This window comes from Trichosurus vulpecula, chromosome 1 (genome assembly GCF_011100635.1).
Source record: "Trichosurus vulpecula isolate mTriVul1 chromosome 1, mTriVul1.pri, whole genome shotgun sequence".
Classification (NCBI taxonomy): domain Eukaryota; kingdom Metazoa; phylum Chordata; class Mammalia; order Diprotodontia; family Phalangeridae; genus Trichosurus; species Trichosurus vulpecula.
Genome location: NC_050573.1, coordinates 521,059,017 through 521,073,974, shown reverse-complemented (window position 1 = coordinate 521,073,974; position 14,958 = coordinate 521,059,017). Strand labels below are relative to the sequence as shown.

Genomic DNA, 14,958 nt, shown 5'->3' with positions numbered 1-14,958 from the left:
TGGAGGAGGATGATCCTTCATGAAGAGCCATGTTATGGGCATGCAGGTACTCTCTGCCAGAGGGGGTACTTGTCTGCAGAGCACAAGAACAAGTACTTGGAGGTTGGCTTTCGTGGAGGTGCGCAGTCTCCACTAAATCTCTGGGGGCTGACATGAGTTGAGGTGAAGACGCCAAGTCATCCAGAAGAACAGCAGCAGAATTTCCAGTGGTAGCCAGAGAAGTACCATATTTCCCCATGTATAAGATGCACCCTTTTCCGAAAAATCTGGGGTCTAAAAACTGGGTGTGTCTTATACAGTGGTTGTAGACTTTTTTTACTTGCATTTCCCGCCTTTTAGCACTTGTTGTCTTTGCATTCATTGTTTTGCATTTGTTACCAGTATATCAGGTTATGTTTTGCCACGTTCTGCCCAGAAATGGCTCAGAAAAGATTTTCGTACAGTGCTGAATTCAAGTTAAAAGTGATCCAGTTTGTAAAAGTGAATGGAAATCTTGCTGCTGAACATGTCTGGTGGTCCTCCAACTAAGAAAACAATCTGAGACTGGCTACAGGAAGAAGAAACCCTACTGAAAATGTCACAGCAGAAGAAGGCCATGAGAGGCAAGTCAGCAAAATGGCCTGATTAAGAGAGGGAATTGAAGAGCCAAGGGCAATTGGAATTCCTGTGTCCACAAAGACGGTTCAGCATGAGGCAAGAATTGCTGATGAAAAAGAAGTGGTGCTTCAGGTTCATGAAACGGAATGGACTAAGCATGCAGCATGCGTACACACACCAGACCTGCCCAAAAGATGCCTGAAAGCTAGGAGCAGATGAATAAAATTTGAGTTCAATAACTTTATGTAATGCATTTTTTTTTTCAAATTTCAGGCCCCAAAATTAAGGTGCATCTTATACATGGGAGCACCTTATACATGGGGAAATACGGTACTTGGCCCAGCCCCTCAGCCAGAAGAGTCCCAGATTGTTCACTAAGGTCTCTGCTAAGAGACTTCTTGACAACAAACAGACACAATCCTGACAGTGAAGAAAGGCTCAGGCCACAAATAACTCAAAGGAGGCCCCAAACTACACACAGAACCCTTGCTGTCCTGGTGTGGAAGAAGCTGGCTCAAAGGTCAGGAAGTCCCCTTGGTCCCTCCTCAGCCCTCAGGGAATTACAGCTGGAAGGGACCTTGGAGGCCATATGATCCAATCTTCTCATTTTACAGACAAGGAAACTGAGTCTGAGGTTATTGATCCCCAAGTTACTCAGGTAATGAGCATTCAAGGCCATTGATGACCACAATTCACAATCCCAGTAAGAAGGGAGCATCTCTCAGTCCTCTAAGGTTGTGTAAAGTGTCAGTTATCCAGGAGGCAGTGAGTAGATAAGGGACTAAGCCCTCCAGCCAAACCAGGCAAAGTCTGTAGAAATGGTGCTCTGTTCTAGAGCACAAGGTGACAAAAGACTGACACACCAAGGGACAGCAGCAGGCTTGGGGCCAGCAGGGCTGAGGCTGAGATGAGCTCGCCAAGTTTCTTTTTGCACAAGTCCATATCCAAATGGGACTCTTTGGTCAGGGGCACATAGTGAGGCTGGATCTCTGAGACCTTGTGTTGGATCCATGAAGCGTAGTTAGCGGTCAGAGTATAGACTCCAGGCCTGTTGGGAGCCCCACAGGCATCTCCCCAGCTCACAACACCAGCCAGGAACCAGCGACCTCCCACAGGACAAGAGAGTGGCCCTCCAGAGTCTCCCTGGTGGTAGAGGAACCACAAAAGGTTAGGACCTTGGAGTTCTAACTCCAAGGAAGGACCTTGGAGATCCAGTCCAATCCCATTACTTTATAGATGACGAAAATGAGGCGAGGAGGAAGGAAGTGACTTCCCCAAGCTAGTAGATTTGAAAAGCCTAGACAGCTGAGTTTCAGCTCATTTTAGGGCCATCAAGCGCCTAAAAGACTCAGGCATCTCACCCCATCAGGGCCCAGGGGGAGTCCAGTATGTCGGCCCCTGCTTCTTCTTAAGACTCGGGTGTCCTATTCCCTTCCTTTCTCCTGACCCCGGCATCTCCCTCTCCAAGACCAGGCCCTTACCTGGCAGGCATCTTTGCCACCTTGTACAAAGCCAGCACACACCATGTCTGGCTGGATGACGTGTGGTTCCTCAGGGTCAGGCTTTATGTTATAAAGACAGTTGCACGTTTCTCGACTGATCAAAGGCACCTCCAGCTGCTGCAAGATCTTGGGGTTGGGAAGACTCACTGCCGCAAAATGAGATATAAAGGTCACATATCAAATCCTCCATCCTCCCATCCTCTCCACCGCTTCGATAAATATCACTGGCTCTGGCAATCCATACACTCACAGGAACCTTACCTGAGCTGTGTGTATTACCCCAGCCTGTGACAGTGCAGTGGAGTCCATTGGGGAAGGAGGCATTGGCTGCTGGTAGGCAAACAGGACGGATGTACCTCGAGAAGGTCACAGGAGATTTCAGCTGAAGGAGAGCAATGTCGCCCTGAGAGCCCTCTTCCACGTAGTTGGGATGAGTGAAGACCTTGGCTACAGTTTTAACCTCTGCGTCAGGGTTATAGGTGCTGAGTTGATGGGCCCCCAGCTTCACTTCATAGTCATCCAGCCTGTGCTCCCTGAGAAGAGGGGTAGTGAAGAGGAAGAGAGCTAGGATCAAAACATCCCTCATCCTTTCCTCTGCTTCCCTCCATTTCTAAATCTCATCAGTACCTGTTTCTCTCCCTAAAATCCTCCCCAAGAGTTCCCAGCTCCATGCCTCCCCATACTTATCCCTCCCAACCCTTGGTCTGACCTTGGGAAGCAGTGGGCAGCTGTCAGCACCCACTGTTTGGATACAAGAGAGCCACCGCATACATGGACGCTATTGTAGGTGATGCTGACCTGCCATGGCCACTGGCCTGGGGAGGCATTGGTACCTCCCACGATCCGTGCCTGTGAGGCCATGCCACAGGGAACTTCTGGAAGAGGAAAAAGGGAGGGGGCTGTTTAGGGACTTCTGTGGCCAGAGGGGGCTGAACTCCTAACCATCTAGACAATCATTTATCTTTTCCTCTTTCTTTGACTCTGCTCAGTGTGACCTCCCCCATCACCCTTGATAACTCCCCTTCCTCTTTATACTTCCTTTCTTCCCTCCCCATTCTCCTTTTTCCCCACCTTTCTGACCCCCTTCCCTTCTTTCCTTCATATCTCCTCCCTATATTGTTCCTCCAAATCCCTCTTCCTCCCTTCCCCCATCTCTCCTGTCCCCGTTTCTATTTCCCACTTCCTCTTCTCCCCCTTTCTGCTTCATTTCCAACATAAAGTCTTTCTTTCCCCCATTTCTTTTTCTCCTCCCCTTCCCATTCTCATCCCACCCTTTTCCTCCCTTCCCTTCCCCCAGGTTCTCACCTTCTTTCCCATCAGCCCCTGAAAGCAAAGAAAGGAGAAAATGAGGAGGGCGGGAAAGGGGAAGTGGTCAGGGCTGGGGTCTGTGATATTTGGATGGGACGAAGGTAGAATATTTGGAAGATTGAGGGATTGGGAGAAGGGCTAGGTCAGCCACGATGGGGGGGGGGAACGTGGGTGCGAAGGGGAACAGGCAAACAGAAGGGTATTGGGGAAGGGGAAAAACCGGCCACCTACTGTCCTTGGTCTCCGCCTTGCTGCCTTCACTCACCCCTTCCCAGCGGTAGCAGATTCAATAAGTTTAGCATTGTCACCAATGCTAGGGGCCACTGGGACCCCAGGCCCATCCTCCAGCTCATGGCCCCAGTCTAGAACGCACCTGCCTTCCCCCAGACCCGACAGGTCGTCCTAGGGGGCAGGGAAGGCTGTCTCTTGTAAGAGAACTTCCAGTTGGCTACCTGATCCGAAAGGAAGGAATGGGGCTGAGCCACTGGGGAGGCTCTCAGGGAGGGGTCTGGAATGGCTGAGCTGGTAACCGGTGTCACCTGTTCCCGCCCTGGCCCGCCCCTACCTGCCAACCCCTTGTTCACTGGCCAGGTTAGCCCAATGGGGACTTCCCCATTACTGAGCAGTAACGCCTACCCCACAAAGCTCCGCCTCCTTTCCTCTACATGATGGGGGTGGAGGTTGGACTGGGGTCAGTGCTAGTGCCCCTAAATTGCTGGCCTTTTGTTCTGGACATTCTTAAATCTTAACCCTTCCCTCTCTCACTGCCTGTTAAGTGTTTTTTAGTTAATCCTCTCCACAATTGGTGCTCAAGAAAACTTGACTATCCTTCCCTAGAGTCCTACCTAGTTGAAAACTACTTTATACCCGGGCTTCTCTGTGACTTCGGGTCTTAAATGAGGTCTCCTTTGGTGCAAAAGTAAAAATATAAAAATCAAGTCAAGGAGTAGAAATGTGGATAAAAAGTACAATGGTCAGGAACAGATTTCATCGTAGAGTACTTTGAGATCTGTGAGCAAGACCAAGGTCTGGGAAAAAAAAAACCCAGCAAAAATCCATGTTTGACAAGGGTTTCAGGGTCTATGGAGACAGGTAAATTCTTTCCCCTCAGCTAAAAGTTCATAGTCCTACTGAACAATGCCCAGCTACTTTTAAGGCCTTGCCCAGGGGGACCCAGGATTTGGGCTTTTAACTATAGCTACTGTCCCACCTGACTGGGGATTGACCAGACTAGAGGGCAATTTCTGGGAGGGCTTGACCCATGAAGGAGACTGGTGGGAAGGTAATGGAAGTAAATGTTGGTTGCAGTGTCCATTCACCGTTAGTAATTCTGCAATTTATGGTGACTCCGGACAATGGGATATTCTTCATATTGTAATTCTGAACCAGGAAGTTCCAAGTATTTTCCCAGGATTCTGTGGACTCACTTAAGTTCCTACCTAGAGGTTTCAGGGGTGTTTTGTTTGAGACACAGGGACATTTAGTTAGAGGATGTCATCTGAGGATTTGATGGGATATTGAACACCTGGGAGAGGACAGGAGACTGGTGCTCCATTACTGCTGGTGACAAACACCCAGCTGACCTTGGGCACACCCTGTTCAGGCAGGCAGGAATGAGTGGCAGCTGCCACGTTATCAGCTACAAATTTCTCTTCCAGCCCTGGTACTGACTCAAACCTCTGGCACCTCTTTTGTATTATGTGTGGCCAGCTTTGGACCCAAACATCCCCAAGGCCTCAGAAACAAGACAGTCTTGGCTCTTGGCCACTGGACCCCATAACCAGCCTTTTGGCCCTCTATCCCACTCCAAAAGTGACCTCATACCTTTGCTAATTTAAACTCACCTAGCTCTGGAGTTTCCTAACCATGTACCCTGCAAGCTTAGTTCTGTCAGATGCTACAGCAAGACCCTCTCCCAAAGCCAGTGGCCTGTCCCAACCAGCAAGCAAACTGAGGTTCCCTCCTACCAATTCACCCCTCTCCCCTGAACCCAGTTCTGAAGTTAAAATATTGGTGCTTCCCCCACTCCCACAGGCATCAGGCATGAAGCAGCTCTTGGTAATGTTGGTATTGTGTTTATTAACCCAGGTATTCATTCCACCCCCAGAATTCTTGGCTCAAATTAGCTGTGGTTGGAATGCAAGTCCTATTAGACACTAAGGGCTGAGCAGTTCCATCATCATCATCATCATTCCGTCACAGGAGGTGTGTGTGTGTGGGGGGGGAGCTTTCGAGGTTCCCAGTCTAGAACTGGTTTGAGCACATTCCAGCAAGAGGCAGATGGGAAGGGAAGACAAACAGACATTTGCATCTTCTCCCCTTTATCTCAGAAACAGGTCAAAACTTTAGAAGGGCAGCTCTTCTAACTGTTGAGGCACTTAGGGGCAAAGGTCACTGGTGTCTTGCAAGGTGGAAATGAAGTGGGGCTCGGCCAAAAATGATGCCTCCTCCACAGTCTGGGAGATCCAGGCCTCCTGGGTTCCCACTGGGGTAAAAAGTTCCTGGCTTCCCTTTAGGGATATCCCAACCAGGACCCAGGAGCCTCTTTCTTCTTCGCACAGGAGAGATAACCCTGAGTCGATCTGGAAGGAACAATTTTAAGGTTTGACCATTTCTCACAAGAGCCCTTGAAGGTTATTATATGGGGAAACAGCCCCATTTTCAGGTGAGTAAATTGAGGTGAAGTCACCCAAATGACAGGAAGTCAGACTTCTGAGCCTAAGGTTTCTGATTCATTACTGAGTACTGTCTAGTTATATCTACCTTCCAAGTCCTGTTCCTTCAGCCCCCAGATCTCTTTTCTGTTTTATACCTTCCCAAGAACTCCCTCCCTTGTTTTGACCACTGATACCTCAAATCTGTCCATTTCCTTGGCATACTGGACACAGATGGTTCCATAGGGCAGTGTATCATTATAGAGGCAGCGGCAACTTTTGGGGGATAAGATGCTGACTGGAGCGGCCAAGGGAACTTGAGGAGATAGAAGCATAGGTCAGAATTGGCAGGGGACCTCTTCAAACCCCTCATTGCAAAGGGGAATTTGAAACAAGGGAACAATCTGTCATAATCAATATGTTTCACACCCAGCCTCCTTCCCCAGACAAAATGTGCCAACCCACAAAATCCAAGACCCTAGGACCCCAATATTACACTCCCTTGGATCCCTTTGACTTTGCTCACCTCGGTTTGCGGAGTCTTTCCAGCCCAGCACCCAGCAGCCTGTGTCAGTTGGGGGAGGTCCAGAATGGAGGCAAACAGGCAGGGTAGAGGGAGAGGACTCCACCCTGGTGTCTAGTTTCAGGAGGACTAGGGGTGCTCTGGATCTCATACTGTAGGGCAAGCGAATGCTGGTGACTGACCGTGACACCTGGTAGCCCTGGGATCCTGCTGTACCCAGGTAAACCTGGAGACCAGCTGCTGTGGAGGCTTGTCTGTTGGGATGAGTACAGAGTTTCCCACTTGAGTTAAATGTTGGTTGTTCCCTAGGGTCATTTTACTGGCCTCCTCTTTCTAGAAGGGCCTTTTTCTAGAAACATCACTGCTCTTAAGATTTCTGTCCAGAGTTAAATTCCCCTTCCCCACAAAAATCACTCTGTATATTATCACTGAACTCTTCACTGCATTGCTAGTGCAAGAATCCTGAAGTCTTTTCCCCAGTGAGTGCCTGAATCTTCCCCAGGAACCAAAGTATTCCTCCCCACTACATAACATAACTAAATCCTTCCCACTCCACCCTCCAAAAAAAAAAAAAAAACATTGAAATCCCTGCTTTAGAATCCCTCATGGTTGAGACCTACCTGGTCACACAATAAGAAGGTGCTAGGACCCAACTAGGGCTCACCAGGCTGCCTATGCAAACTCCACCCCTGGTCCCATGCACCTCTGCCATCCAGGGCCATTCCGTCTCTAGTCTAAGGCCACAAGCTGACCAAAAAAAAAAAAGGGATTTAACTAGCCATTTACTCCAAAGATTTTTCCTCAAGCCACTAAAGCCATTGAATTCTCCTTTATCCATGGAACCACTGAACCATTTTTCCAGATACAGCTCCTAAATTCCTTTCCTCCCCCTAAAACCACGAGTCCCTCACTTCACTCACCTGTAGAAACCTTGAACCCCCTTACTTTTATGCAACCCTATATTTCTCCCAACTCTGGAGCCAAAGAACCTTTTGTAACCCCCACCATCATACATACAAACCCTTCCCAAGCAACCCCCCACCCCCGCCAAAAAACAAACCAAAATCACACTATCCCAATACTATTGCGTCTACATAGAACCACTAAATTCTTCAGTGTCTTTCACTAGGAAAGAAAGTCTACCCTCACCGCAGTGGAACCCACCGATTGCCCCCCCTGTAAGAACCCCATGGAACCATTGAACTCCTTCACTATACCATTAATACCATTAAGTATTGACCATGTCCCCCTCCCACCACTCAAGAGGACTGGACCCTCAACTCTTCCTATGGTCCTGGCGTGTCTGAAGGTTGAGCCTGAGTCTCCTGACCTCCATATTTGGTTTTGAGGGGACAGATCCCCGGTGTCAATACAGTTGCCGGGTCCCAGTTCCAGGCCAGTTGATCCTCCAGGTAGGCCGTAAAGGCAACACTGCCAATCCAGTGGCTGTGAAGTTGCAGTGGGGAGAAGATGCGTGGACGAGCACAGCTTTCTGTGGGTGCTGAAACACCTGCCAGAAACCAGGTCCCAGATTCCTGGCATAGGAGGCTCCAGCGGCTACCGAACTGTGGAATAAGTGGAGGTTATTAGGAGATGGAAGTTCAAAGTAGAAGGTGCGACAACGGTCTATTCTCTGGGACTACAAATGTCTGTTTAGTCCCCTAGTCTTTGGACAGCCTCTGCTCCCCTAAGCTATGAAATCAGATGCAGAACGCTCACCCAACAGCTGCTCATCTCCTCCTCCTCCTGGTAGTCAGCACACAGGATTCTAGGGTCCATCAGAGCCTGAGCCACTTGCTCCCCCTCCTGGCCATGGAGGCAATAACACCACCAAGCTGCCATCATTTCAGCCTCCAACAGGGAATTATTAACAGAGGGTACATCTAGGAAGAAAGTAAAGGAGAAGAGCTAAGGTCGGACTTGATGGGGAGGATTTTCCATGCTCCCTTCCCACAGCCACTGTTTGGAGAGGGAGAGGGAATTGCGTTGGACCAGGACTCACCTCCAGGGCCCCATTGGGCCAGATGACAACGGCCCTTAGGCAGAAAGTAGTGCTGTGACTGGGGTAAGCACACAGGCCTTGTGTCTTCAGTTAAGTTTGCAGGCACTTTAAGCTCCACAAGGGCCAAGTCATAGTCATAATCCGATGTGTAGTTGTCATTTAAGAAGATGTGGGCGACTGGTACCCTTTCTGCACTTGGGAGGATCACTTGCCATTTCCTTTGGTCTAGTTCTAGGCTGTCCAGGGGATAAAGAAAGCTATTATAAAGGCAACCCCGTGCCTCACAATTCAGACACAAGAGTGTTTTATGCCACTGTACTGCCCAAATTGATGCCATTCATTAAGTCCCTCCCCTCTACATATACTGTACCCTCAATAAAAAATTCTTTCAGATTCTTATGGGATTCTTCTCCAAGTAACATTACTCACCCAAGGAAGCAGGTGGCTGGTGCGAGGACCCAGTTCTCTGCTACCATCACCCCATGGCAGGGACTGGATGTTGGGTTAACTAGAATAGCCTTCCAGGGCCAATGACCAGGTTGGGGGGCACTCCCACATTCTGAGGTCAGAAGGTGTTAAAATTAAGACCCAAGCATTGACATTCTCTGCTCAGAAATCAGGTCACCCCACCCTCATCTCAAATTCATTGTTTACCTGGCAAAGCAATGGTGCAGTTGTTAGGGGGCTCTTCTGGCATAGCTGGTGCAACAGGCTTGGGTTGTTCAGGGAAGGAAGCACCAGTTACTCGTTCCTGGATCCAGCTTTCATAGGCTGCCACAGCTGTGTAGATACCTGGACGGTTCCTCCTTGCACAGCCATGGCCAAAACTGGTGATTCCAGCCAAGAACCATTGACCTGCCTCCTCACAAACCAATGGACCGCCTGAGTCCCCCTGTAGAAATAGAGTTTAGGGTTGGGGGAGGGGGTGCTTATCTCAGGAAGGGGCACGGATTTTACTTGTTTTGTCTCAACTTTCATAATTCTGTACTATGTTTTTTACCTTAAGCCAGGAAGAACATAACAAAAGTAGCTGTTTGAAACCTAAGATTGAGTTAATGAGTTTAAACCACTGGGCTTGGATGAACTACATATCCCAGTGATGTCAGAACCAATTGGTGGACAGGATGGGATGGCAGAGCTGTGTCAGTTATCTTTGATACATTTGTGCTGGAGAACTGGAGGGCAAAGGTACTAAGGGGCAAATGTCCTAATTTAAGAGGGCAGTCTGGACAATCCTTGTGCAACTACCACCCAATAATTGAGGTTCAGATGCAAAGGTGAACTCAAGCTTCCAGGTGGCTGGTATTAGAACACTGATTCCTTCCTCTTGATAAGTAAAGAAGCACAATATCAGGTGCTGTTTCCATCAGTTCCAGCACTGGGAATGGGGAATGTGTGACCGCTTCCCAGGGTTATTTGAAGTTATACTGAGACCCGATTTTGTAAGGGTGGTAGTTTAAGACTCAGTTCACATTCCATACTGCCTGACATTTGCCAAACTTCTGAGTTTGTGTCAATACAATAGCTAGATTTCTATATGGCACTTGATTTGTGCCCAGCAAAGCAGACATCCCCTCTTACCTGGCAGGAATCCCTTCTGCCTTCCTTAAAGCCAGCACATAACATCCCTGGTAGTAGCTTAATTGTGGAGTTGAAGGGGCCGGGGTAGTTAAAGAGACACTGACAGGTTGATGGTCCAATGATCTCCATTTCCAACTCCTGGAGCTGCCCTGGGTATGGCAGCATTACTGTGGCGGGGAGGAGAGGAAGACAAGAGGGAAGAGGAATTCCCAGGATGAGGAATGGAAGCTGAGGGGATTTGGGGGCTGAGGCTGGATTAAGAGATGAGGAAAGAAAAGTCCTCATACACTGCTCTCTTCTGTCCATATGCTTTCCCTTGGTAATTTCATCTACTCTTTTCTGCTTATATTCTTTCCCTTAGCAATTTCATCTACTCCTATTCCCTTTTAGGTAGGTCATTCTCCCCTCTAAGCTCCCTTAAAGTGAAACCTGTCCATATTAGTAGATTGCTGGTCTTGGGAAGACCCAAGAGTTCAGAATAGTTTGTAGACAATGACTAGCTACCTGTTGGAATGCCCTTTAAGCACTTGGCAAACCTTAAAATGCTGTAGTAATCAATCTCCTGGACATCAATACCAGCCTTTCCTGTCTCTGTACTTATATTCTTCCAGTCACTCAAGTTGGACACCTGTTAAGTTTTCTTGTGATAATTTTTAAATATATATTCATTCACTACTTCCAACAATACCACCCTAATCCATGCTTTTCTTGCTTTATCTTCCCAATACCAGTTTCCCCTAATAACCCCTTTAGAAAAAAAACCAGATCAGATTCCCAGCTGTCATTTGATTGTTGGCTGACCCATTTCCAATAAGAATCCCCGTAAACTAGGAGATGAGAACTAGGAAGGGGGAAGGGAATGAGGGGGAGCATAAGGTAAAGTCAATTCTTAGATAAATAGTATTGGCATTAATTTTGTTTCTCGAAGAGTGAGGTTTACCAACTTTTCCTCCCGATAACCAACCCTGAGAAAGGCTTTCTGTTTTCATTTAACAGTGAGGAAACTGAGGACAAGAGATTTTTAGTAGCTTGCCCACAGCCAGCAAGTGTTCGGAGCTGACACAAAACCCAGATCTTTTGCTCTAATTCAATAACAGAGATGGAAAGCTGGGAGTAGATAGAGGCCAAGTTTTGAACAGAATTGAGCAGAGAGGGAAGGAGCTGGGGGCAGGGCGGAGAGGGGAATGAGAAGGAATGGAAAGAGGCAGTCCTGGAGAGGGGCTGACTGACAGATCGATCTGCCACCCTTTTCAGATACTCACCGCCTTCACGTATATTTCCCCAGCCTGTGGCCCAGCAGGAGGTTCCATGGGGGAAGCTGTGATTGCCCTGGGGCAGGCAGATGGTCTGCACAAACTCTGTGAGGTTGGCAGGTTCAGACAGATGCAACAGGGCAATGTCGCTCCCAAACCATGCTTCAGTGTAATTATCTGGGATCAGAATTTCTGTTACATTCCAGTACTGTGTGTGGTTCTCAAACATTGCCAATTCAGTCTGCAAGCCCAGGTACACTGTAAACTCCTCTGGTGGACTCAGAGTCCCATTCCTAGAAAGAGGGAAGATGGGCAAGAACGGCAGGACTTTTGAGTGCTTGGAACTTCGAGAGTAGGTCTCTTATACACACTGAACCCAGAAAGCTTTAACCGTAATGTTAAGGCCCACAGAAAAGATCAATAGGGAATATAAAGGTTGAAAGCAATGGATTGAGTCACATCAAAACAGGGTTTGTAAATACTGTACCAACCACTTAACATTTTAAAGGGGCCAGTTTAAACCTATATGATCCAGTTGTAACTGGATGAACTCAGGGACCAGGTTGTGGAAGTTGAGGAAGCTTGAGAGAAATAGATAAGTATGGCACTGGGGCTTCACGTTGCCTATAGGAGTTAAGCTGTTTCCATGCTGGTAAGAACTAGACCCCTTTGAAGAGGTGGGAGCAAGGCTCAGATCAAGTCAGTCATGAGCCTAGGGAAGGCTGAGGCAGATTTCATACTTACGATACCACACAGTGAGCAGCAGAGAGGACCCAGGATTCAGTAATGAGGGAGCCCCCACAGATGGGGAATCCGTCCTGGAATAGACTGGCCTGCCACGGCCAGTCTCCCAGTGTGGCATCGGAGCCACCCACAAGACGGAGCCGGGAGCGGCTTCTACCACATTCTGGAAGAGGAACTCAAAAGTTTACTCATTCCCTGTTCCCTCCATCCCACCCATCACAGTAGTACAGCCCCTTAACTAGTCCCGTGGGCCGATAAGAAGCCATTTCACTCCCATAAACCCTTCACTCCCATAAACCCCCCATCCAGTGATCTGCTAAGAACCACACACACACACACCCCACCGCATTTTCAAGAACCACATTCCACTGCATTTTCAGGACCCTGGTCACTAGGCCATTGGGTCTCCTATTATCTAGTTGGTTCTAGGAGTTGTCCTAAGAGGGCTAAAGGCTGGGGAGATAAGAATCAAAGAAAAACATTGCAGACTCCTGGAGGTGAGTCACCCTGTTATCCTGCCTTTCCATGAACAGAAGTTGACAGGTTTTTTCCTCCACCTGAGACCAACAACAGCCTTCCGCCCTAGATCCCCTCCGACCTCCATCTCCTTTTTCAGACTTTTTGAGTTTCCTGGTAACACCCAGCCCCTGCGTCTTACCTGGTTCTTGTGTTTTTCCTGGGGTCGAGTGGAGGGCTGGAAAGACACAAGGAAGACAAAATTTGCTAAAGTTCATTTCTTTCCCACTATTAATGGGAAAGCCCCACTTTCTGCCTTCCCCATTTCGTTTTCATCTTTAGGCTAAAGTTTAAATCGCCTCCCAGAACTTATTCCCGTTCCCGAATTCATAGTGTTGCCTTTCCAAAGGCATTCCTGGCCATTAAGCATCCCATTTTCCTCCTTGAATCCTAGTAAATTTCCTAACCCCCAGAGATCTATTCCTTCCTGGGACCTTAAGTCATTTGCCCATGGCTACTGTTTCAAGTCCTAGTGACCAATTCCCACCCCCCCCAACCACCAACACCAGTATAGTTACCCAACAGCAGGAGAACGAACAGCCTTGAGAACATTGTCAGGGGATGCCAGAACTCTGAGAGATAGGTAGGTGACCTCCCCCCTTTTAGAGGCTGAATTGCCACTGCCTGGGGCAGTTCCAACAGCCTGAGGAACAGCCCCACCCTCCCTGGCTTTAGCCCATCACCGGGAATAGGAGAGGTCCTGGGCTGGAGGAGGAGAGTGGGGAGTTCGGATGCCCCACCCCAAGGCCCCATGCATCTCAAAGAGGCAGGGAGGAGAGAATGCGGCCAGGCTAACCAGGTTATTAGAGGTAGAAGTCAGGACATCTGCCTTCTGAAGATGGGGGTGGGTACAATGAAGCTGGCAGGACAGAATCTAGGAGATGAGATGTAGAGGGCCAGGACCATACACAGAGTTCCAAGAAGAAAGTGTGTCTTGGGAGGCACTGCAATCTTGGGGATTGGGAGATGAGAATCCTAAATTCTTTGCGAGTTTGAAGGGGTTAGATTACTCCCTGCTTGGCACCGCTGGGATTTGGGGTGAGAGAGAAGAGGGGCTCTTCACTGATGTGACTCACCTCTGCTTTGGGTGGGGTTGGGTGGCCTAATGGTTTGGGCTTTTTTTTTTCCTCACGCTGCTCTAGTTACCTATGCTACCTGCCAGCCCCAGAGAGAGGAGCCTAGGGAACAATGTGATCACAGATCCTGTGTCCCAGAGCAGCCAGGCAGGGTGCTGGGAGGAGAGAGGGCTGGGCTGGGGTCCAAAGCCTAGCTTTCACCCAGCCTCAGCAGGCAACATGGACAGCCAGAGTCTCATTCTCCCCTCTGAGGCTCATGCCCCTGAACTCACTTTCCTTATCAAGCACTGGCTTGGAATCCTAGAATGCCTGAGCTGGAAGGGGCCTTGGAGACTGTCTAGTTCAACCCCACTTCATTTTTCATGGAAGGAAATGGAGGTCCGTAGAGGGCCTCCTGTGACTTGCTGGGGGTCAGAAGGCTAACCACTCGCATTTTCAGCTGCCCCACGCAAGACATAGTTTTGTTCTTAGTGTCAGCCTCTCCAACAAAAACATTGAAGCAAGAGAGATCAAACCAGGGCAGAAGAGTTCCTATGAGATAGGGTGAGTGCAGAAACAGAAAACACAATGTGATATGGGAGTGGGGTGTGGAAACTTCCTCCCTACATCATCTCTCCTATTTAGTGCCCACAGAAGATGTCTCTCTTCTCTCACAGAGGTTACCCACTAAGTCACCTATGTCTAATCAGTCCCATTGATCATTACTAATGGATTACCTCCAACAGAGTCAAGACATACAGCAAGCTCCCCAACAAGGTCCCCTCATCTCTCAGCTAATCGTCCCAACCTGCCCATTGCAGGCATACCCCACTCTAGGCAAACCTGTGTAGCCCTTATCTCAATGCTGATTGAACCTCCCCTAGTCATTACCACAGAGTCTTGGTGGACCACAAGTGTTTTCCTGCTGGTAGTTCCCCAAGTTTCTGTGGGGTTTGACCTTAGAGGGACTTTCACAGAAAAGCCTGGCCAACCAGAAGGACATACTGAGAAGGGAGCAGGAATGTTACTTGGAGACTTCATATTGGCTAGCATCCATGTCAGCTGGGACCTCTTCTTGCTTGCCAGGCCGTGTGGGTGGGTGGAAGCAGAGGATCATGGAGATGAGAAACCTTAGGACTAGAACCGAAATGCTGACAGCTATGAGCCAAAGACAAGCAGAGATTCAGAGATTGGGAGCAATGTGGGGAGTGCTGACCAGCCAT

General features: G+C 48.7%; 2 protein-coding genes across 2 annotated transcripts; both read right to left on the bottom strand.

The window, feature by feature from the left end:
- Window positions 1-975: 975 nt before the first annotated feature.
- Window positions 976-3,797, bottom strand: PRSS8 (serine protease 8). Its single transcript, XM_036739934.1, has 6 exons — window positions 3,673-3,797; window positions 3,405-3,422; window positions 2,809-2,974; window positions 2,361-2,632; window positions 2,079-2,245; window positions 976-1,740 (listed from the first exon to the last, which is right to left on the bottom strand). The coding sequence occupies exons 1-6, from the start codon at window positions 3,758-3,760 to the stop codon at window positions 1,429-1,431; spliced, it is 1,023 nt and encodes a 340-aa protein (XP_036595829.1). The 5' UTR covers window positions 3,761-3,797; the 3' UTR covers window positions 976-1,428.
- A 1,988-nt stretch (window positions 3,798-5,785) lies between these two features.
- Window positions 5,786-14,958, bottom strand: PRSS36 (serine protease 36). The gene is made up of 13 exons (XM_036748532.1): window positions 14,952-14,958; window positions 12,165-12,327; window positions 11,430-11,713; window positions 10,168-10,334; window positions 9,241-9,478; window positions 9,016-9,145; window positions 8,587-8,822; window positions 8,304-8,467; window positions 7,915-8,149; window positions 7,205-7,331; window positions 6,588-6,838; window positions 6,259-6,377; window positions 5,786-5,989 (listed from the first exon to the last, which is right to left on the bottom strand). Exons 1-13 carry the CDS (start codon window positions 14,956-14,958, stop codon window positions 5,786-5,788), a joined length of 2,325 nt encoding a protein of 774 aa, XP_036604427.1.